Consider the following 25,596-nt stretch of genomic DNA (forward strand, 5'->3'; position numbering starts at 1 on the left):
CAATCGGACAAGATAATAATGGCATGCCCATTCTGCAGATTCAGCCATGGTATACTTTGAAGGATCCCTCCGAATTATGAAATCCCAAATTAACAAATTGTTGTAAATGTTAATTAATACATTCAAGTGTAAATGCATTCAATAGCCAGTAATGAATCTCAAATCCCCAAATAATTAAAAGATCCCAATAAGCAATTTCTATCATGCGCAAAGGTATAATACGTGAAAAACAGTAACTTTAATAATAAAAACCCACGTGAATTTGAATGAATACCAGTTCATTCATCAAACATTTGTTAATGAAGGGTATTTCAATTTTAGGGTATTAGTGAATATTTAATGACAGAATTACCCTTACATAAACACAACCAACGTGAAGAACATCAATTTGGGCAGCCCAACTTGAGCCCGAACTGAATTGAAGTCATAGTTGGGTTTAGATTTTTTATCCTCCGGTTGGGTTTGGATTTTCGGTCATTTGAATGTGGTTGTTTGATTATGTCCTGAATTGAAGTCATAGTCAGATAATCCTGCCAATTAGATGAGGCCGAGGTGGAAGGACAAAGTCGTGCTCCAAGATCTGAAACCAAGAAAGTGGTCAGAGGCCCAAGGAGTTATTCTCTGAATAGGTATTCCAACGCTCAAGTTAGTCAAGAATAGTAGGTGGTCGAGCCGAGCAATTAAGGGCAATGCTGGTCCGAACAGGGTAATAATGTGGGTGCTAGAGAGTCAAAAAGTCATTTACCTTGAGCGGGGGTTAACTTTTTATAGTCGATGATCTGTGTCCTGCTCGGATGAGGCTTCCGGGGTTATCGGGATGAGGTTATCCGCCAAGGACTTCGGGATAAGACTTAATCCCTGGCAAAGTTGTCCTCCTTATCCATACGATGCTCTCCTATCTTGGTCGTATTTATCCATCTAACGTGGTGCCGACATGGCCGAAGTGATAAGGCGGCCGCAGAGGTGACACGTGGAACCAGGGGGCCAACTCAACCATAACCCAAATAAAATGCATAGGCCTCAAAGAGTTACTTAAAAAAAAAAGATCACTTCAATTGAACATCAAAATGCAAAGTTATGGCCTCTAGAAAATTGCATACACATTTGATGTGTAATCTATGACACAACCATTGGGTCAAATGGGTCAACAATCTAAACGCCCAGGTCAGATGATTTTTGACCAATTCTTTAGTTTTATTAGAACCAAATTCAAATGGTTGGTTAACAATTTGAACGGTTCAACCAGCCAGGTCAACAATGGATTGAAAAAACTACTTTCTTATCAAACACTAACAAATAAGCACTTATATATCCAATATAAGCATTTATTTTAACCATAAAATACTCCCAAACAAGACTCTCAACCCCAATCAAACAGCCCCTAAACTGCTCATGTTGGATCTGCTACCCAAAAATTGTTCCCACATAATACCACCGTGTATATTTAGAATATCTCCCCCATGAATAACAATGGAGATATTCCCACTGCACAATTGTAATGTCCCATGGAGTGGGCAGCAGATCATCCTTTTACATTAATAGGGTATTTTGTGTGTGTATGCGCGCGTGCGCTTGGGCTGTAAATCAAGCTGCATGTTAAATAATGTTTGTCTCAGGTTAAGGTTTGGTACCATGGAAAATTGGACAAATTTCCAACCCAACCCCAAGTTGCACCCCCTATTATGTTTCTGGTGAAAGTAATAAATTTGAGGATTGGGTTTTGAAGAGGTGAAAATAAGATGTGAATATAAATATGTGTACTTTCGTCCATGTAAATGCAAAGTTAGTTTAGTTTTGTATTGATAAATTTATCTCTTGTTAAATGATTTTTTAATTGCAACAGATGGGGTGATGTTCCTCAATGCACAGCTGCATGGGGCTGATAGTGTGAAGACGGAGGACCAAATCCAAATTTATCAACTTTGGGTGCAATGCTCTCATTTTGGATGTAAACATGCTTTGAAGTTTTTGAAAGCTATCACTTTCATTACAGAAATGTATTTTTACCAAACACAAACAAATTTGAGAAAGAGTGAATATATGCACTGAACGGGCATTTGCACTCTTTCCAAACAGCCTAAATGCCGACACTAGGTTTCATGTGAAAACGACCATCTCAATGTTTCATTTCATTTGTTTCCTCTATCTCCATATGTTATTGCATGCATCACTGACAGTTGTAGAGTGTCATGACAGAGTTTGTTTTAAACACCCTTAGCCTCATTTTGGAAAGAGTTCAATTGCAAATATGTATAGTGAAAATACATACAAAATATTAGGATGCAAACGGATCGGATCGAATTGGAATCAGGGTATATCTAAATTGGATCCGACATTATTAATCGCAGATCTGATCCGATCAGATCTGATAAATACATATCTGAATTTGAATCCGATAAGAAAATCAGATTTTCGGATCTGATTCAATTTGATTTGATTTAAAAAAAGATAAAATATAACAATTTAAATAAAGAAAGAAAAACAAAAACTACAAGTATCTTTTCAACTATTTTCATTATATATATATATATATATATATATATATATATATATGTGTGTGTGTGTGTGTGTGTGCGTGTGTGTGTGTGTGTGTTTTATAAAAATTAATAATATGACAAATTTATTTATAAATAAATAAGTAATATATGTGTGTGTTTTATATATATTTATATAAATTAATTAATAACATATATACCGGATCAGATAGAGGGTGGTCCGAATCTGATCCGATTTCTGATAAGATCTTATTATCCAATCCAATCCAATCCAAAGATCCGAGATGGAGCAATCCAAATCCGAGAATATAGGATTGGATTTCGGATCGGATTGGATCATGATCCAGTCTATTTGCACTCCTACAAAATACAAGGTTTTGTACTCTACATATTTGCAATTGTACTCCTTCCACAACTGAGCCTAAAAGAAGTAAGGTCATTTTTTGCACGTTAGGCTCAGTTTGGAAAAAGTACAAATACAAATTTATAGAGTGCAAAACCTTATATTTTATATATATTTGCACTCTACATACTTATTTTTGTATTCTTTTTTTAAATTATTGTATTATTTTATATGTATTTGCATATTTATACTCTTTTCAAATTGAGCGTTAAGGCTATATTTGATTTGAAGAAAAAAATAGGGAAAGGAAGGAAAAGATCGAAGGATAAGAAAACCTATACAAGATTTGTAAAGGTTTTTTTACCTTTCTTTTTTTTTATTTTTTACTTTTTTCTTCAAACAAAACACAGCCTAAAAGTCAAATTTTACATGGCATTTACATGGAATCAGTAGTGCAATACCATTGCTCCAAAAAGTTGTCGAATTTATTAGAAATAGAATATTTTTAGAAATTGAAAACCTCAAGAAGCCATACCCCACAAGGTTTGTTTTTACCAGATTGTTCTCTATATCAGTTAATTTTTTGTTTTTTGGTAGAAATGTATCAGTCAATTAAGAGATAAAACGGTATCACTGTCGGAAAAAAAAATAATAATAATAGGTATTAACAGAACCATTTGAACACCGGTTAAGGTCGTAATGCAGCCAATCCTTTCTTCTCTTCCTTGTGGTTCCGCTGCTATTGTCACGTGTTGGCAGAAAAATAAAACAAGAATGCACTAAGGTACCCCACCAGCACCAGGAGCCCGGAAAAATCAGGGTAAAAACTAAAGGGCTATACCCCAGAATTCAGGGTAGAATTAGGATTTATTTGTTAGTAGGGACAAAAGCTAATAAATATGAATTGTTGAAGCAAAAATATAGATGGAATATCAATCGGGTTGTGGGAATTTTGAAGATTAGGGGGCATGGCTCACCTCTGCCACCCCTTAGCTCTGCCCCTGCCAGATTTTTCATGGATGGTTGGACTCAAGGATTAAAATTTTAATACGATATGCCTTATATATTTTGGATCCCAAAAACACTTGTTTATAAGTGTTTGATCCCTCCTTTTTTAATAAAAACTATTTAAAACCCAATTTTTGAAAAAAAAATTAAAACAAATATAAAAGTGCATTATTTTTAGTGAACCTTGGTTGGACCCCTGGCCCCATCCATGTTCATTCCCTCATACCATTGACAACCCATTTGTTTCAAGTGAATGTATATGGAATGAATCTATATCTACTTCCCCTAAAACGCTACCAACAAGTCTACCTGCGATCTTACATCAGTCATTAGTGTTGGGGAAGATGGGGTTACTATAACTTAGGAAAGAGAAGCTCTGAGGCGCGTCTGAAGATACTATCTTTAGAACGTTATTTGCCCCCACTCAGTTTTACTGAGTTTGTTGTTGGGTTACAGGCAAATTCGTTCCCGGGATACAACAGAGCCTTGGGCGAGAATCTGCAACCAGCAAAGTTGAAGAATCTCCAAAGAAACCTTCTATGAGACTGTAGCAGACCGGACTGAAAGAGGGAGAGATAGTGAATTTCGAAATTGTGTGTTTTGGAGTCTGATTCATGCTCCTTAAATAATTTGTGAAGAGGTATAAGGAAAAGGTAGGTGCTGGTTTAGAGAAGGCACCTTGAACAATCACAATTTCAACCATTGTGATTGTTTAAAAAGTTGTTAATAGTTGGTGACTGTTAACTTTGAATTGTGCCTCTTGGTCACACCCGATCGAATTGTGACCGTTGATCTCATCAATGGTGATCAACGGTCATCAATGCACCAAAACCAAAGCCGCCCATCGCGAGCCACGCGGGTGCGAGCAAAGTGCACCTCTAAAGCGCCTCATTGCGCCACACACGCATGTGCACGCGTTGCGCGGTATCGAATCCCCATACTCTCCTCTACTAATTCTAAAGAGTGCAAATCAGCTCCTATTAAAATACTGAAAACAAACATTGTAATTATCCAATGTGGGACAAGTTCAAAACTGGGTTTTTTTTTTTTTTTTGTAAGAGAAAAACTAATTTTCTAACCAAGTGTGCAGGTGCAATTTCTCATGTAATTGACCAATCAAACCCTTTAGATTTAATCTCTTATGAGATTAAAACCCAACAATCCCCCACATTGATTGATCAATTACATAGTTCTCTCTCAATCCAAACTACTATGACACAGTTATGCATATAGAAGATGTTTATCAACTTAAACCTCTTGCCAGTATAGTTATCTCAGAGCCTTGTCAAAGTTATTCGTGGTAAGACCTTAAACCAACTACTCTCAAGACAGACCGGAGACACCTATACACATAAAAATGTTCAGTCTATGCAAGAGTTTCAAATTTTGCTCAGCACTATTATGGCTATGTGCTTCTTTCCTGGTTTCATGAACAATCCTGAGAGCAAACCCAAACACTCATGAGAAGCGGCACCACTTCTATGTTCACATAGGTGAAATTCCACTATGTGCTCCGTTATTTAACACATTTCAGAACTTCATTAAGAATTTATCTCAACCTCTCATCATAACGGATAGTACTGTTTATGTTGTGATGGAAAATTTCTCAATGTCAATGTTAACAGTCACATTGTTGTAACTTGTTGTTACCCATTAAACCCAATACCGATGGCTTTTCAGTTCAAGTTGGGTTACCATTACAGGTGACTAAGTAAAGGGTTTTAATCTCATCTCTTTGGTTGTCATTCTTACCAATTTTCTGGCTAAATCATTAGTAAGAGGATCAACCAAGTTTTTACTTGACCTCACATAGGTTATAGTGATGACTCCATCTTGAATCAGTTGCCTAAAAAATTCATGTCTCAGACTTATATGTCTGGACTTACCATTGTAGGTACCACTATAGGCCCTTGACAAAGTTGCCTCACTATCACAGTAAATGGAAATTGGAGGCATAGGACTTGGCCAAAGTTTTATATCCAATAATAAATTCCTAATCCATTCAGCCTCTTTTCCAGCATCCGCTAAGGCTATGAATTCGGATTCTATGGTCGAGTGAGATATACAAGTTTGTCTCTTGGATGCCCAAGAGATCGCACTCCCACCAAGGACAAAAATCCATCCAGATGTGAACTTGTTATCTCCATTACCAATAATCCAACTTGCATCAGTGTACCCTTCTACTACAGCTGGATAATCATAATAAAACAAGCCAAGTTCCAAAGTTCTCTTGAGATATCCAAGAACTCTCTCAATTGCCTTCCAGTGCTCTGCACTGGGATTACTTGTAAACCGACTGAGTTTACTTACTGCAAATGCAATATCAGGTCTGGTACAAAGCATAGCATACATCAAGCTCCCTATTGCACTAGCATACTCAAGTTGTGCAATTGCTCTACCAGTATTTTCTACTAGCTTTATACTAGAATCATATGGCGTGCTATATTCTTTAAACCCTAAATGCTTAAATTTCTCAAGTACTTTCTCAATATAATGTGATTGGTTTAATGCATAGCCCCTACTATGCATTTTAACTTTTATTCCCAAGATGATATCTATTTCTCCTAAATCTTTCATCTTGAAAACAGATGATAAGTAGTTTTTAGTTTCATTTATGCCAATCATATTTGTACCCATAATAAGCATATCGTCCACATAAAGACACACAATTTTTTCATAATTTTCAGTGAATTTTGAGTAGATGCATCTATCAGCACTATTATGTTTAAAACCAAAAGCTAGAATGCAAGAATCAAATTTCTCATGCCAGTGTTTAGGTGTTTGTTTTAATCCATATAGTGATTTAACTTGTTTACAGACTTTCTTCTCATTTCCAGGAAGAACAAATCATTCTGGTTGTTCCATGTAAACCTCTTCATTTAAATCACCATTTAAGAAAGCAATTTTAACATCTATTTGGTGAACAGATAAGTGATAAATGGATGTTAATGCTATAAGTGTTCTAATAGAAGTTGTTATAGCCACTGGTTCATAGGTGTCAAAGTAATCAATCCCTTCCTTTTGACTAAATCCTTTGGCTACCAATCTTGCCTTAAAAGTTTGCGCAGTTCCATCAGCGTTGTATTTTCTTCTAAACACCCATTTACATTTTATTGGTTTTGATCCTAGAGGCAGATCTACTAGTACCCATGTGCTATTTGACATTATTGAATCAATTTCATCATTTATAGCTTCCTTCCAAAAGGCAGAATCTCTAGAGGTCATGACCTCACTATAGGTTTTTTGATCATTTTCAACGTTTAGGATAATGGGTATTTTATTTAAAATCTTCTCTCTATCAGTCTCAACCAAAAATACAATTGACTGAGTAGAGATAAAATCTGAACCTAAGTGTTTCTCTGTTCTTTGTCTTTGACTTCTTCTAAGTCCTATAGTAGGTGTTATAGTTGTGTCATTTCTTCTTTCAGTCTCATTATTATCAATAGGTATTGAGATCTGAGTTTCTCTGTCATTTTCTGTGGATTCATTTTTTGCAGGTTCAGAACACAGTTTATTTTCAAAAAATTCAACATCTCTAGTTTCAATTATTATGTTGGACTCTAAGTCTAGAAGCCTATAGGCCTTGCTATGTTCTGCATATCTAACAAACATACTTTTCTTAGCTCTGAGTCCTAATTTGGTTCTTTTAGGATCTGGAATTCTATAATATGCTAAGCACACCCACACTTTTAGATATGCTAAATTAGGTTTTCTTCCTGTCCATATTTCGTATGGGCATTTGTTATTAACTCTAGAAACAATTATGTTATGTAAATGGTAGGCTGTTAGGAGTGTTTCCCCCCACAGGTTTAAGGGTGCATTAGCTTTTAACAACATGCAGTTTATCATTTCTGTAAGTGTTCTATTTTTCCTTTCAGCCAAGTCATTCTGCTGAGGGGTATATGGAGCAGAACACTGATGTATTATTTCAAATTCTTCACAGAAAGAATTAAACTCATTTTTAAAGTATTCAGCACCCTTATCACTTCTAAGGATTTTAATTTTCTTTTCTAGTTGATTTTCAACTTCTGTTTTATATAGTTTAAACATGTCAAAGGCTTCATCCTTAGTTCTCATAAGGTAGACATAGGTGTACCTAGAAAAGTCATCTATAAATGTTATGAAATATCTCTTGCCTCCTCTAATTAATACACCATTGAGTTCACATATGTCAGAATGGATTAGTTCTAGAAGTTGAGAATTTCTCTCAACACTAGGGAAATGTTTCTTAGCCATTTTAGATTTTACACATATTTCACATTTTTCAGTTGATTCATTACTGTAAGTAATTATACCTAGTTTGCTCATGTTCTTTATGGATTTAAAATTCAAGTGTGCTAATCTATCATGCCATAAAGAGAAAGAATCAACAATATAAGCATAAGCTTTTTCTTCATTAATACTTAATTTGAACATACCATTACAATCATATCCCTTTCCAACAAACATTTCATTCTTGGATATGATTAGTTTGTCGGATTCAAAGTCTTTGAATCCTGTCAAGAACATGGAGAACATTCAGGAGAGTCAGTGTCTTACCGGAGGTGAAGTTCAACTCTACGTTGCCTCTTCCAGCAACTTTGGCACATGTTTGGTTTCCCATTTGTACCTCCTGGCCATCAGTCACTTCTTCATATGTCTTGAATAAGGACTTGTCCTTACAAACATGGACTGTGGCGCCTGAATCAAACCACCATCTAGAAGACGATTCTGCCATGTTGACTTCAGTAATCATGGCCACGAGATTGTCTTCTACCATGTTTGCAGACTTGGTGCCGCCTTTCCAATATCGGCAGACTCGGGCATAATGCCCCTTCTTTCCACAAACATAGCAGAATCCTTTCTTATTGTTGCTCTTTTTGAAGTTCTCATCCTTCTTCTTTACTTGTAATGCAGGGTTAGTCTTCATCGATCCGTTTTTCCACAAAATTTATCTTAGAGTTCAGCATACCGGTCAGGGTCTTATCCCTACTGTCTCTAATTCGAGACTCTTCTTCAATACCAAGGTGTTGCTGAATTTGCTCTAAGGTAAGTTCTTCAGCCTTGTGCAGAAGCTTCTTCCTGTAATCCTTCAAAGAGGGTGGAAGTTTGACAATAATTGCTCCCATTTGGAAAGATTTAGGAAGGATGATGTTAAGGAATCGAATTTTATTGACTATCACCTGTAGTTCATGAACTTGCTCCAGTATAAGTTTATGGTCGTTCATGGTGAAGTCAAAGTATTATGCAATAAGATAGTTATTCGTAGCTGCTTCTTGCACCTTGTATTTGAATTCCAGGGCCTTCCAGATTTCTTTTGGGGATGCAAGTTCCTTGTAGAAGTTGTAGAGCCGGTCTGATAAGGCATTTAGTATGTATCATCGGCACAGAAGTGAGTCATCTTCCCGTTTTGCTATTTCCTTCTTTAGTTTCTCAGAGTCTTTGTCAGTGGGTTCAGGAAGTGATTGCAGATTCGGGTCCAACATATAGTATAGCTTCAGTGTGATCAGAAAGAAGATCATCTTGTCTTGCCATTGGCTGAAATTTGCTCCATCAAATTGGTCTAGTCGAACAAGATTTGGGTTCATCATCTTGATCGAAGTCATGCTTGCTTCCGCCTCCATTGCAGAATAGCGTTCTAAAAATGTTGGGGAAGATGGGGTCACTGTAACTTAGGAGGAGAAGCTCTGAGGCGCGTCTGAAGACATAGTTTTTAGAATGTTATTTGCCCCCACTCAGTTTTACTGAGTTTGTTGTTGGGTTACAGGCAAATTCGTTCACAGGATACAACAGAGCCTTGGGCGAGAATCTGCAACCAGCAAAGTTGAAGAGTCTCCAAAGAAACCTTCTATGAGACTGTAGTAGACCGGACTGAGAGAGAGAGAGATAGTGAATTTCGAAATTATGTGTTTTGGAGTCTGATTCATGCTCCTTAAATAATTTGTGAAGAGGTATAAGGAAAAGGTAGGTGCTGGTTTAGAGAAGGCACCTTGAACAGTCACAATTTCAACAATTGTGATTGTTTAAAAAGTTGTTAATAGTTGGTGACTGTTAACTTTGAATTGTGTCTCTTGGTCACACCCGATCAAATTGTGACCGTTGATCTCATCAACGGTCATCAATGCACCAAAACCAGAGCCGCCCATCACAAGCCACGCGGGTGCAAGTAAAGTGCGCCTCTAAAGTGCCTCATTGCGCTACACACGCGTGCGCGCGCGTTGCATAGTATCGAATCCCTATACTCTCCTCTACTAATTCTAAGAAGTGCAAATCAACTCCTATTAAAATACTGAAAACAAACCTTGTAATTATCCAATGTGGGACAAGTTCAAAACTGGGTTTTTTTTTTTTTTTTTGTAAGAGAAAAACTGATTTTCCAACCAAGTGTGCAGGTGCAATTTCTCATGTAATTGACCAATCAAACCCTTTAGATTTAATCTCTTATGAGATTAAAACCCAACAATTAGAACATCATAATTGAGATTTATGGATGTTTCCAATGTGCGACTGGCTTGTGGGTACGTGAGATAGCGTCTTTATGGGTAATAGATCTAAGCTCATATGAGATTGAGGTGGTGATGCATTGGGTTAGGTGGATAATAGGCCATTTTGTCTCCATGTTGCAAGATCAGTCTCCTTTCCCTCCTGCTCAGTTTTAGAAGGAGAGGCCTTAGCTTCTAGAGAAAGAATTTCATTTACTCATGCTTTAAACCTGCACCAGGTTGTGCATAGTTCAGTCCATGTTGAGTTGGCTGTAAGGATGCAATTTGGGCGGGCTTGAATTAAACTTCTGTCAAAATTTCAATGACCTGGCCCGAAGGCCTGAACTTGAAACGGTGTAAAATGCTAACTTGGGCCAACCCAACTTACACCCTTAATTGGTGGATTCTTCCCATTCTATCCGATTGCAGGGAATTCCTCCCAAGCCTTGATTCTTTTTCTATTTATCGTGTAAACATGAATGCAAATGGGACAGCCCACGTGTTAGCAGAGTAAGCTCTTTCAAGTCACTCTTGCATAGAATGGTTTGACCCCCACAAGAATGCATTCTCAATAAGAATGGCAACTGGGTGGATTCGGGCCAGGACACCCCCTTTGCATCCCAATCCTGTAGTTAAGATACTCTACACCATCCCTGTCATATACCCAATGGCAGGGCGGGGCACCCATTCTCCATCGAGGATGGGAAATTCTCGATTTTTCCCTGTCCCTAGTCAACCACCTAAAACTTAGAGATATTTAAAAATCAATATTAAATTTAGGAATATTTTACTAATTTAACATCGATTTCAGTGTGGGTTCAAGGAATTATGTGCAAATCCCGTCCCTGCCCCATTCCCGATTCAGGGCAAAAATATTTTCCCCGTCCTTGCTCCGTTCTCGTTTAAAATCAGGGAAAAACCACCTTGTTCAGGGTGGAGCGGGGATGGGGCCCCAGTTTTGTAAGAAAAATTGCTATCCCTATTTGTCAGTCTTAACGTGGAGGAGAGTTCTTAACATTCATTCTCTCCTCATATTGCTTCCCAACATTTTAAAATTTTGTTGATGTTTTGAATTTAAAAAATAAAAATCAAACATAGCGTTATTTAAATTCACCAACAAGCAATTTAGTTTCCTTTTTATTAAGAAATTGAATGTAACCACTCCCCATGGGTATCAATTAACACCAGCCCATGCATTATAGGGTCTCTTTTAGTCTATACTTATATTAGGAGGAAAGAGGGGAAGAAGGTCCCTCTCACCACCATCCTTTTCCTTTTACCCAGAGCATACCTGGTCCAAATCAAAACTAAAACAACCAACAATTCTAATTAATATAACTTGGGTAGGTGTTAATAATTTAGGGTATATTTGGTTTGTAATCAAAGTCGGAATGGTCTATTCCCATAATCTATTTGGTTCAAATGATAATCAAATGGAAATCAAAATCAACTAGAATGGGATTTCATTCCAGGGAGAAGGGGCAGGGAATGTTCATTCCCTAAAATGAGAAGAGGGGGGGGGGGAATGGGATTTCAATTCCACCCAACCAAACAGTTAAATTAAAAAGTAAAATACATGAAATTGACAATAGTTACACTAATAAGTGACCTACGTGTGTTTAGATTTTAAATTTAGTTAATAAAATGGAATTAATTATAATTGTTAATTCCTTTTATAAAATTGACCTTTGTATTTATTGTTTTATATACATAATTACATTAATTTTACATTTTAAAATTAATTAATAAAAATAAATTTTAAAATTTTAAAAGTATATGATTAATGATAATATGCTTAAGTTAATTAATTATTGATATTAAAACTTAATTTCTACAACAAAAATATATGTGTAATTAATTATAAATATTCATGATTAGTTGTATTATAATTATATACTTACTTAATATTATATTTATACCAGAAAATTTATTGGGAATCCCATTATTGTGTAGTAATTGGCTGCGGTTATTCTATGAATCTTGTGTGTGAGAACTAAAAAAGGAAAGAAGAAAAGAAAGAAAGAAGAAAATACTGGAAGAAGGCAACGAAAATGGTTCATCCAAAATCGGAAGGAAGGTTTATGCAGAAGTTAAAATTCAGATGTGCAAGGTTACCAACCGATGCATACTTTTTGGGTCTCATGTGTTGAGTGTCAGCTTTATAAATTTTAGTCCCTCCCAATCTTCCCAAACCTTACAACTCATACCCTACCCAAAATTCATAGAAGCCGGGTTTCTTGGAGTTCAAATCAGTCCCTCACAGCACATCCCCGCTGTTATTGGGAACATCTTTCAATGATAGTACCAAAAATGATGAGATATCATCGGGAGATGTTCCCAATACACGACGGATATATGCTGTGGGACGTTGTGAGAAATTATCTTGTAGGAGGCTGATTTCAACTCGATTTCTTGCATATGAAAATGTAAAACCCTACTCAATGTATCCTCCCCACATTTGAGGATGGAACAGGGCAGGTTGGTAGGTTTAGTCTAGAACCTGCATCAAATTTCCTATTATATATATGCAATAATAATAAAATACAAGTAAAATAACCTATGCAAACATCAAAATTTTTAATTATTTAATAGAAATGTGTAAAAAATACATAAATTATATTAATTATCCTTTAAATAAGTTTCAAAACATTATTAAATTCAATATATAATACCTAAGCCTATATGCATGTCTTAGCCTAATACCATAATTAAATTCAACACATAATACAATAATTTAATTATAAATACTTAGAGTATTTTGGTAAATTGTATTCAAAGTGCAAGTCAAGTTTAGCCTACCATACAGCCACACTTCTACAGGTTTTAAAATCCCCAAATCTTCCTGCCCTAAACTCTATTTCTTAAAAAAAAAAAAAAAAAAAATCATCAGAAAGGATAGGGGTGGTCTCTCCCCGAGTCACACTGGTGAGGTTGGTATGGGTAGGTTCGGATAATACCTAATACTGGTATTGATCTGGGCTTCACCTACTAATATATATATAGAAGAAAACGAGTATATATTGATAAATGATAACCAATATCAACGGCTTGAACAGTTGAGCTAGGTCCACTAATTTTGGAAACAAATTTCTGCAAGGAGAAATAAACAAACTATCGTGCATTCAATATCTATACCTCTGTAATGAGGATGGTGATAATGTTTTATCAAAAAGGCTTTATCATGTTTTTTTATTTTAAAGCTTGATTTTCACTTTTCTTTTTTTATTCTTTATATTATTATATTTTTTTTATTTTTTCATTTTATTTAATTAACATTTAACACTTATAATTGGATAATCTCTATGTCATTTATAAAAATGAGGATGGTGACAATGTTTTGTCAAAAATCCTAATTTTCACTTTCCATTTTTACCCTTTGTTATGTTTTTATTTTTTCAATTTTATTTAATTAACGGTCAACAATTGTAATTGGACAAAGCAAATAAAATAATAATAAGACTGTTGTGGAACCTATTCCTCGCCTTATCTAATCTTATCCCAAATACCTAGTGATGAAGGAAGATTTGCACCGACCTCTCTATTATGTGACACGTGGCAGGAACAACAGCTCGGCAAAAGGGGCCAAGCATAGGCGGGAACAAGGGGACACACTTCGCCGAACTGACCCTTATAACAGCTCGGGATACACTTCGCCGAACTGACCCACCTTGCAACAGCTCAGGATACACTTCGCCGAACTGACCCACCTTGTAACAGCTCGGGACACACTTCGCCGAACTGACCCTTGTAACAGCTTGGGATACACTTCGCCGAACTGACCCACCTTGTAACAGCTCGGGATACACTTCGCCGAACTGACCCACCTTGTAACAGCTCGGGACACACTTCGCCGAACTGACCCTTGTAACAGCTCGGGATACACTTCGCCGAACTGACCCACCTTGTAACAGCTCGGGATACACTTCGCCGAACTGACCCACCTTGTAACAGTTCAAGATACACTTCGCCGAACTGACCCACCTTGTAACAGTTCGGGATACACCTCGCCGAACTGACCTACCCTATAGATACCTCTGAGCTCAAGACCGCCTCGCTCAACACTTTGCATCACCTTCTGGGCACCAAAACCAAACAAGTCGTACCATGCTTGACACTAGGGAAGTCCGTGCCCAAGGGCGCCACGCCTGACTGACTTGGGATCTGACGTTTGGCAGCAGCACTCTAAATGGCCACCTGCCACCGCCACTGACACCGCCATCTCCAGTTAGAAAGACGGTTAGGTAGTGACGGTTCTGTCTCAGCAGAAAGGACGACGGCCGAATTGATAAGCACAAGGGTAATCATACCGGACCTGACAAGGGCCTCGGGACAAGTGCACGAAGTGACTATAAGAGCCCCCTGCCCCCCGACAACGGAGGTATGCAAAAACTTTGCGTTATCTGGTATTACCTTGCTTTTGAAGGATTCTAACTTGAGCTTCGGAGCCTCTACACCGGGTTCCCCCCGGAGCTTTCCCATCTCCTCCGTTTCAGGTTCCCTGCTACCCCGTTCGGAAGCAAGGCAGCGGACAACTAAGACCGGTCGGATCGCGCTCCATCACCTAGCGAACATATTCACTAATTATAGCCAACACGTGTCAAGTATCGGATGATTTGCCTAATCCATGAATTTGGATTGAAGGGAGGAATGGATTTTTTCAACCTCTTTCTTTTTATCATGAAACAATCAATTAGATGATTAAATGTAATATGTTGTATTTGATCAAGAAATACTCTTATCATTATATTGATTCATTTTAGGGTGTTATTTCTCAATGATCATCGAGCCAATCTGACACCCTACCAACGTAAAACCGTAGGGGTTGTACTTGATAGTGTCATAAGGGTTTAGAATACATTTTATTGGTAGGAGATTTGGACTGTTCTATATAAATCAACCAAATATAAATGAATCAGGACCAACCTATATCCTTATGTTAGCTGTTAGATATACAAATAAAGGCCCCAGCATTGACAAGCAGAATGAAAAGAGGCAAAAGGCAAAAGGCCAAATGTCATCATTCACACATGAAGCAAAGACATAAATTCTAAAACTCTAATTCTCTCCTTTAAACCCCTCTCTACATAATGTATTTCTTATTCATTCCCCCTACTTTACACTAGGAAGGAGGAAGCAAAAATGGCTTCTCTCTTATCCTACACATATTTCTCCTCAAAATGAAGAAAATAATATAAATTACGAAAGACAAATAAATACACAAAAAATATAGAAAATCATAAAAGTTGAAGAAAAAAATAAATTACAAAAAAGAAAGAAAAATCATAAAATATAAAAAAATGAACAAAAATTGTAGAATAAAATAAAATTTTATATCTACTACAATATAAAAAATGAGAATGATTTAGTTTGTATGGTCGAAAGACCCTAATTTTTCATACTAATTCTACCCCTTAGTTTTTTGGTTATTCCGACATCCCAATTCTATATGAGGGTGCACGATAGTTGTTGACCAAAAGAAAAAAAAGAAATTCGGTGGATTAGGTACTTAGGTTTGGGTTGAACTTCAACCCAACCCACTAATGACCTATTTTGGATTCAACCCAAACCTACCATAACCCAATCCAACCTACCCAACCCATTAATTTTTCACATAATACATAAATTCTAGAAAAATATAACTATAAAAAATAAATAATATATAAATAAAGATATAAAATGTAGAAAATAACATAAATTAAAGAAAAAATAAAAATTATAAAATAATTATAAAAACACAAAAATGAAGAAAATAATATAAATTACAAAAAAAAACAAAGAAATGTGCAGAAAATTTACAAAAAACATAGAAAATCATAAAAATAGATGAAAATTAACAAAAATTACAAAAAACAAAGAAAACCGTAAATTACAAAAAATATAAAAATTTAATTCCATGGGCCCTGGACATGTTTGTCAATTAGGCCCAAGTCTTATAAGGGCATTTGGCCACTAGGACTGTATGTTATCATGTGTGCAGTTGTTAAGTAGAGCCTAAAACTCATGTCCTTAGTCGTATGCAACACTGTGACACATTATGAATTGTTCGATTGTTTTGTTTTTTGGACAAATGTGCGGAGGTGTTCAACATGCCTAGAAGGTGTTTGCTTCCAATTAATTTCTTTATCTCTTCTTAGTTAAAAAGTAAGAAGAAAATGTTTTTAGGCTTAAGTATAAGTCATTTAATAGTCATTTTAGATAATGACGTTTTTCTATTCAATGGTTAATTGTGTAAATTAACATAATAGCTTTGCTTACTTATAACCATTAATAGTAATTATTTTTCAAAAGTTTTAGGTTACTTATGTAAAATAACATAATAGCTTTGTTTACTTATAAGCATTAATAGTAATTATTTTTCATAGGTTTTAGGTTATTACAAAACAGGAGACTGGTTAAGAGTGGCTCTCCTATTTTCCATAAATTTTGTGTTTTATTGGGATGTACTATATCTAAATATAATGTTGTTGAATGTAATTTTATCATTGATTTGGTGCATTAATGTTTCAATCTGATGCATTTACAACCAACATTATATGCATGTTATAAAATTTAGATCTTGACAATCTGTGAGGATAGTCTTTTTTATGGATTATATAGGTGTCTTAAAACTTGAACGATATGTAAATTTTCATCTATGTCCGAGATATAAAAAATATAGCCATACATCACCATCGATATCAAATACCTCGTGCATTGCACAGGCTATTCCACTAGTCTTACTTTTAAATTCTGGAAATCGATCAGAGCAGGACCATATCGTACATGCAACCAAATAAGGCACCAAACTGGAAATTGGCCCGTTCTCATTTACCAGTTCAATCAGCGGTACAAAATAACAAAAATTCTGGGTTCTCCAGTTAATTGAACCAGAAACGGTCCAGTTCTGGTCCAACTGATTGTTGATTTTGAAAATATTAATATGAAGAAAATTTGCCGGCTTCAGTTTATGGCTTAGTTTTGCATATTTTACACGTACAGCTTAACCCAAAGCTCGTTGAATGCATGACCTGGGCTCAACCCAAAGGTCGTAAAATCAAGGTTTTTAAAATAAGATGTTGACAGATAAATTAAGGTTTTAAAACAAGATCTGGAAACGTAGCAAAGTAACAACTTTTTCCCTCCATTCTCGTTTATAGGTGGTTAATTAATTAAGAAGTTTAACTATGTATCCAGTTAAATGAATCAACCCATGACATTATAACAATAAAAAAGATAAAATGCAGAAAAGAACATTGCAAAAAAAAATTTGAGTATGACTCTGATATTCTTCATTCATTATTAAATAAAAATTAATGTTATTAAAAAAGTAAATTTCTATCTAAGTTACTGGGTCATTGACTGAGCTTTTTCTTTATTTCTATTTTTTTGCAAATAATTGGTTCATGAGCTAAACAGACCCAACATAATTGGCCTAATAAAAGGTTGGTTGGTCATTGACCAATCCTTTTTTTTTTTTTTTTTCAAATGACAGGTTGATGGTCCGATTAGCTGTTTCAACCATGGCTCGAAAGAAATCAGATTTGATTCTCACAAGACCGTATTCACATTGTTTGTATAGTCCCTTATTGCAGCCTTGTATTGGTAATATCTCCCCATGAAAAAAAGCATACAAGTGCGAAGATTTTCTCAATGCACAGCTGTAAAAAGCTGTAGAGATGGTATGACCATGGTCCTGTGAGCACTGAAGCCAATCTCGATTTGGAAACATGAATAAAACTAAAATCATTTTAAGTGTACAGACCAACCTTAATTAAAACGTTAGTAGCATGTACTATACTAAGACTGTATTTGGAATTCCTTATTTTAAGAACTTATGTGTTTTTGTAGTTAAAATCTTAATACTCAAAAGAATATTTTAACTGCAAGAAAGAGATAAATGCTTAAAATAAGGAATGCCAAATGCAACCTAACACTACTACCGATCCGTTTTTTTAATAATTAACCATCCACAATCCACAATTCCCAAGCAAAATAGCAAGACCCATATCAGCATGCAGGTGGATCATTCTATTAATCATTCGAAGTCTCTCTGAACAATTTGATTGGATAATGAAATTCGTCATGTGTACTTATTGTAGCTTAATTTTCTTTCTGCTTCATCACTAGAGATGGTATATGTTGATAACGTGTATAACTAAACGCCTAAAAAGAAATTAAGAAGAAAAGAAAAGAAAAGTCAAAGCATAACGTGTAGTCAACAAAAAGATTATAAAAGCCCTAAAACAACCAAAGTGAATTACGGGTTAAATGGTCCAACCATCCGGCCTAATCAACTGTCACTGCCAGTAGAAGTAGATAGAAAGTAATTAGAAAGATCCAAACTTCATGATATTGTCATACAAAACCCTAATATATATATCCAGCTTGAGATGAATATGTAGTCTTTGACCAAGTCAACCAAATATTTACCCAACTTAGTTTTGGGCTTGATTGATATTCAAAAGTTCCAAACAGTCTTATGTGGTTCAGTGGGTCTAATGGTAACGGTTCAGACCCCATGAACTTTACCATTTCAAACCAACATGACCCACGGCCACCCATAGAGAATATAATATGATGCCTCATTTCTAGAGACTTAGGTGACATGGGAAGTGACCAACCAATCTAAAACATAGAATGCTTTTCAAGTACAGCTTGCGTCGACAGAACTAACACACAAACGAACATATGCTCTCACACAACACGTCCAAGGTTGGTTAATGTAGATTGCTGGTCAGTACCCACCAAATTAATTAACCAAACTAACAACGTTAGTTGCATCCTCTCTTGACTTTAATTTATACCGCTTCAGAAAAAGTAGTCTTATCTAAAATGCCAAGAAAATTAAGCAAACGCCTTACAAGCTTCTTACTGTTATTTAACGGCCGATACAATTCAGTCCTCCCAATCTGTCTCAGAATCCAAAGAACTGCAGAAGAGGGGGGAAATGGCACTTCCCCAGTTTCTGCAATACTTGGTTCTAAGTTTCTTCTTCATTTTAAGCTTCTTTGCTTTTGATCTGCAGGCGACAGATCCTCCTTTAACACTGGACTATTACGCATCGACATGTCCTACCATGCTGGAAATTGTGAGGAAGGAGATGGAATGTGCTGTGCAATCGGATCCGCGTAATGCGGCATCCATTCTTCGGCTGCATTTTCATGACTGCTTTGTACAGGTTAGTAGTCCATGGCTTCTGGGTTTCTTCAGTAGTGTTGGTTTCCTGCTGGCTTCTGGGTTTATTCATATTCAGCCCTGTAGATATATATAATATACACATACACCATCTGGCTCTGGGTACGTAGCATTGACTGAAATCTAGCTACCTCCATGTGCACAGGGCTGTGACGGGTCAATTTTGCTAGATGACACGATAACACTCCAAGGAGAGAAGAAAGCACCCGCCAGTGTGAACTCTCTGAGAGGTTTCGAGATTATTGACAGTATCAAGAATAAGCTCGAATCAGAATGCCCTGAAACTGTGTCTTGTGCAGATATACTTACCATTGCAGCAAGGGATGCTGTTATTCTGGTAAAACTGATCAGAACGTTCACTAAATAATAATAGTATTTAAGTCGATTAGTAATCTTAATTTGGGTTTAATTTCTCGAGAAAGCTCTGTGATGAAATCTTTCATGAAGCTAAGGAGGACGGATTACCGATTAAATATTGGTCATCACTAATGTTTTAGGTTGGTGGGCCTTACTGGGACGTCCCTCTGGGTAGAAAAGATTCAAGAACTGCAAGCTTCAGCCTAGCAACCTCGAACCTGCCCACTCCTGAACAGGGTCTTCTGGGTCTCATATCAAAGTTCCTGTATCAAGGCCTCTCAGTTACAGATATGGTTGCTCTTGTAGGTAATGCCTGAATCGAATAATCTTTTTGCCTGTATCCTAAGAGAATTCTATAGATAAAACAATTAGTGTTGGATGGAGTAATTAATTAATAAAACTAGCTGTTATCTGAAAATTTACAGGTGCACACACCATTGGCATGGCTCGATGCGTGAACTTCCGAGAGAGGATCTATGGAGACTTCCAAGAAACTGCAGGCAGTGATCCGCTCAGCGAGACGTATCTCAGCAGCTTGAAATCTACTTGCCCATCCACTGGGGGAGATGACAACATCACTGCACTGGACTACTTTTCGCCTAACCTTTTCGACAACTCCTTCTACCATCTACTGCTCAAAGGAGAAGGATTACTGAACTCGGATCAAGAATTGTATTCTAGTCTTCTGGTGTTCCAAACCAAGGAGCTTGTTCAGAAATATGCATTAGACTCGGTTGCTTTCTTTCAGCAGTTCTCAGATTCTATGGTGAAGATGGGAAATATTACTGATCCTGAGAGCTTCACCACTGGGGAAGTAAGGAAAGATTGCAGATTTATTAACACATGAGCTCCATCATATTTAATAACAATCTTGCACATTTGACAGTATATATATGCATGGAAATTAAATAAATATGTTTGTATACGAGGGTTGTTATAACAGAAATTCCATCATGTACTACACAGAAGCTATTGATCATTTGCTTGTTCATTTCTTGTTTACTAAAGATGGGGGAAAGGAATACTCCCTGTTGCATTCTTCATATATATTCATATTATATTCATGTAACTTGAAGTTAATCAAAGTTTGTTCAATTCGAAGATTTCTGAACTAATTCGAACCGAATTTTTTACCCCACCCCCGCCCTTTTTAATTTCTTGACACAGGACCTGAAAACGGGTCTGTATATATCAAGAATGGATGGGGACCCACCATTGATCCTGTTAATGCTTACTTTGTAATGGTGTTACAGTGAAAGGTAATAACTACAAGGTTATTTTCGGGGCTGGAAAAGTTTGAATCGAATCGGGTATAGGTATATCCAGATTTGAACTTGAATTGGATCTAATCCATCGGATTTATATAGGGTTCGAATCAAATTCGAATTGAAATAATATATTAAATAGTATAAGTAAGTTAAAGTAAAAATGATCAAAATATTATATGCAATTAATAAAATGAACTAAGAATGACTGTCATATTGCATTTGTTGAACTAAAACATAAATTGTTTTTATTGTTGCTGATTCCAAAAACAAATCAAAACAATCTTGTTTGAAAACAGATGGTTTCTTAAAACAAAAACACAAAAAACATATTTTTGGTTGTGTTTTTTGTTTTTAAAACTGAAACCAAAAATATGCTTTTGAATCTGGTTTCAAAAACATGTTTCCATCTGATAAGTAAGCATTATGTTCCATAAATTATATAAATTTTATAATAAAACATTTATTTTTATTTTATAAACCAATATTTTATTGGTTCAAAAAATATGTATTGTTTTTTGCTACAAATAAAAACAGAATTCAAGAACATGCTTTTGTTTTTTTGATGTAGTGATTCTAAAAACCAACAAAAATAAAAACATTCATGTTATAGAATGCTCCTTTAGTAAAAACACAACATTCAAACTATCTTTTACCAATGGATAGAATATAAATATTTTAACTATATATATATATATATATATCAAATCAAATTAAATAGGGTATCCACATTTGATCCCATTATAAACATATTAAACTTGGATCACTCTTAATGGAATCAAATTTGAATCCAAGCTTGGATAATCGTATACCATTAATTTGTAGCCCTTCGGTTTCATTCCTTTACTCTCTCTCTCTCTTTCATAGATATACTAGAGAACCATCTATCAATTAAGGGTCGCATTTGCAAGTGGAGTCTATGAAGTTTTTATGTGTGCATTGAAAACTCTTGTGGAGGAATATTTGCTTTATATAATATTAGTGGAAATTCATGTGATATGCACATGTGCCAGTAAAGATAAAAGGGAAATTTTTCAGTAATGTTATATGATATGATATTATCATCCTAAGTTTTATGAGTTACACAGAATAGAGAGGGAGAGAGAGAAAGAAAGAGAGAGAGAGAGAGAGAGAGAGAGAGAGAGAGAGAGAGAGGAACAAATGAATTTTGGCACTGAACCGTGGAACCCATTCAAATTTTGTAATGAGAGCACTCTGGTTTTAAAGATATAAGGTTCATTAACCTTGTCACAACCTCTAGATAAAAGATGTAACGAATTGATCTTGCACCTTTGGGGTGGAGTTAGGTGTATTTGACGGGTTAATTGGAAAACTATTTTCCTTCAGTATTGCTTACCTTTTTCTTTCAAGTAGATAAATAACTTTCCCACTTATGTAGAGAATTGCTAGCACATAATGGAATAATATTATCATTTTTAATTTTATTTTTTTAAGGATAAAATGAGCATTATCTCACTTACCTGGAAAAAAAAAAGAACACAAGTACCTACACTTACCCGGATAAGTGTATTTACCTGGGTAAATGGCCAAAAGAAAAATGAAGGGGCCTTAATGTTTCAGCCAACTTTTCCGTATTGATCCCAATAAAGTTAAGTGAAAATATATATATAAGAATGTTTGGGTCAATTTAGGCATTTTATTTGAGCTTTAGACTTATTGACTTTTAGATTACATATGTTTGGTAGACTCCGGATTTCTTGCTTATGAGAACTCTACCCACAACACACTACCTCCATGTATTGGGAACATCTCTCCATGCATAATACTATGTAGAAGGATGAGATGTTCTCCATGTGTGGCTGCGATGTTATGTGGATAGACGTGGACAAAGTTCTTTTGGACAGGAGATCTGGACTCTATTTGGTAGGGCTTCTGCAGTGATTCAGTTGTAATGATAGGATCACTTCTAAAAAGCTACCTACAAAGTTGATTTTTGGGCCCATGTAAGCTTAATTTTGGCTTTTCCTAATTTTTATTGAATTTGACTTCATGACTTTCTAGGTTTCTTGAAAATGTATTAAAAAAAAAAAGACATGTATGAGGTTTAATTAAAATTGTTTTTGGTACCATTGTCACTTTTACTTGGTTAAAACAAATTTTTGAAAAATTGTCTTATCAACAATGGTACCAAATATTGAATTGATAATTCAAATAATTTATGGTAGAAAAAAATATATTCTCATAATTTTTTTTTAACCAAGCTAAAATGTTGCAAATAGAAATGGCAAATTGACAATAATACCAAAAACAACTTTAAGTTATCATATGACCCCACTATAAAACACTCTTGACTACTAGGGTTATTGAACGACCATTAGAGCTACTAGCTAGGTCATTAGCACCACATAAGATGCATTTGATTATGTGGCAAGTTTGTGATCTTTAACTTTGAACATGGGATTAGACAAAACACACACTAGAGATAGAATTTAAAAGCTATTAGCAAATAAAGTAATGCAATTCGAATCTACCACCAACATAGCTTTCAACGTGATTTATAATTGTAAATCTCAAACATACTTCATAATCATATGGCATTATTGATGGGATTAATACTTTCCATACGAGAATCATGTTTGATATGTATGGATGCCTTGACCGTCAACAAAGGAGAAAAAGGCCATCACTTTTGACTTTTTCTCCTTTAATCATCTTTATGTTTTTTCAGCCTTTGTTAATGCTACTTTTCAAAACACAAGCAAATAGATATTCCCCTTGACTTTCAAACGCATTACATCTTGATAAAGGATTAGTAAGGGTCAGGCTAGGATGGAGCATTTTCAATGGTCCTTGGCTAAAATTCCCTGATCCACTAAATTTTAAATGGATGTGGTACTTAACCACCACATATATAATATGCACAAAGATTCATAAATAATGCTAACATGTTCCAATGTCTTTTCCTCCCTCCTCTATGTACACAATTTCAAGTTTCCAACCTTCTAACTTACGCTATAACATGGTTTTAGCCCCACAGGTTAGATGAGGCTGATAGATAGATTATGGGTTGTGAAATCAATCATTTTGTTCATTACAATGAGTCAATATTTGATTCACATTTTTTTATTAATTTGGAATGAAAAGATTGATCCCATAGACCGTAAAACAACTATTAAACCATTGTTTTCAAACCATTATTGATCCGGGTGGTTGGACTGCTTGGCATGGGAATCATCTAGACAACTAATTTTGTTTTACCCTAAATCCAGTATTTGCTCAAAAATTGTTGAATTGGTCAGTGATCCATTTATTCAGGTGGTTGAACTATTGATTTGTTCAACAGTTTTTTATCTTTTTTTATTTTAATTGTTTTTTTAAGCATGAATGGCCTCAATAATATTTCTGGAATTTTTTGAGGACAAAGTTTACCCCTTTACAATTAAATTTTTTGATAAAAAGTGAGAGCAAATAGGGTAATCGGTTATTCATATTAAATGAGTTAAAAATAGGTAATTATATGATATTCAGTTCCATCTAAATAAATCCAATATTTAATTTATTAACTTGCATTCATGTTCAATGAAACTTATATTTAAGTTATTTTTGTTTCTTCTCAACATTAATTTCTATTTAATTAAATCCATACTTAATAAATTAATAATTACAATAACATAGAAGCTTATACTTTTAAAATCTACCTAGAAAAAAATCGAGTTTTCATATTAAACCATTTTGGGTCAAATGGGTTAATCCATGTTGCCACAATTAAATAATAAAATTCAAAATATAGATAAAATAGAAATTAGAAATTTAAAAAAAATTAGAAACATTTTTAACATACATATTAAACAATAATAAGTATGATAAATAAGAAATGTTTTTATTAATGATGGAAATTGAATGTAAAATTTAAAACCAATTGGAAATAAAAATATCTTTCTATTCTCTCTCATTAAATCTTATATTTAAGATATATTTTTCTCATGATTAAATTCTTGTAATTAAATCCATAATATTAATTTTAATAGCATAAAAATAAATATTTTGAAAAGTAATTTGAAAAGAAAGCCATTTTCTTCCCTCCCAGTGGGCAAGCAATTCAATCATTTGGGGGTCAAATGGATTAATAAATAATTCCATAATTAAATAATAAAAATTTTAAAATAAATAAGTATGAAATGTAAGAAGTATAATTTTAGGCACATATCTAATGTTATATATTTATAAAAAAATAAAATATTGGATACATCTCTAATATTATGCATTCATTATATTGAACAAAAATAAGTATTATACATAAGAAAAAAATTTCAATGATGGAAATGTAATACAAAATTTAATGTCAACCTAGAAATCAAACTATTTTTCTTTTTGAGTGGTGGGTTAGTGGTTTGGGTCAAATGGTATCGAAGACAAACAAAAATTAAGTGTGATAAGTAAATATTATTTATATAATGTAAATAAAATATATAATTTAAAGGAAAAGTTTTAGTCAAAACCAGTTATACCTTTCAAATTAGATTGTAGGTTGA

General features: G+C 34.9%; 1 protein-coding gene across 1 annotated transcript; it reads left to right on the forward strand.

Annotated features, from left to right (window-relative positions):
• Positions 1 to 19,111: 19,111 nt before the first annotated feature.
• Positions 19,112 to 20,953, forward strand: LOC148863440 (peroxidase 11-like). The gene is made up of 4 exons (XM_088978784.1): positions 19,112 to 19,464; positions 19,627 to 19,818; positions 19,979 to 20,144; positions 20,264 to 20,953. The coding sequence occupies exons 1-4, from the start codon at positions 19,234 to 19,236 to the stop codon at positions 20,683 to 20,685; spliced, it is 1,011 nt and encodes a 336-aa protein (XP_088834910.1). The 5' UTR covers positions 19,112 to 19,233; the 3' UTR covers positions 20,686 to 20,953.
• Positions 20,954 to 25,596: the final 4,643 nt, after the last annotated feature.

This window comes from Nelumbo lutea, chromosome 3 (genome assembly GCF_056320005.1).
Source record: "Nelumbo lutea isolate HS-2025 chromosome 3, American lotus-T2T, whole genome shotgun sequence".
Classification (NCBI taxonomy): Eukaryota; Viridiplantae; Streptophyta; class Magnoliopsida; order Proteales; family Nelumbonaceae; genus Nelumbo; species Nelumbo lutea.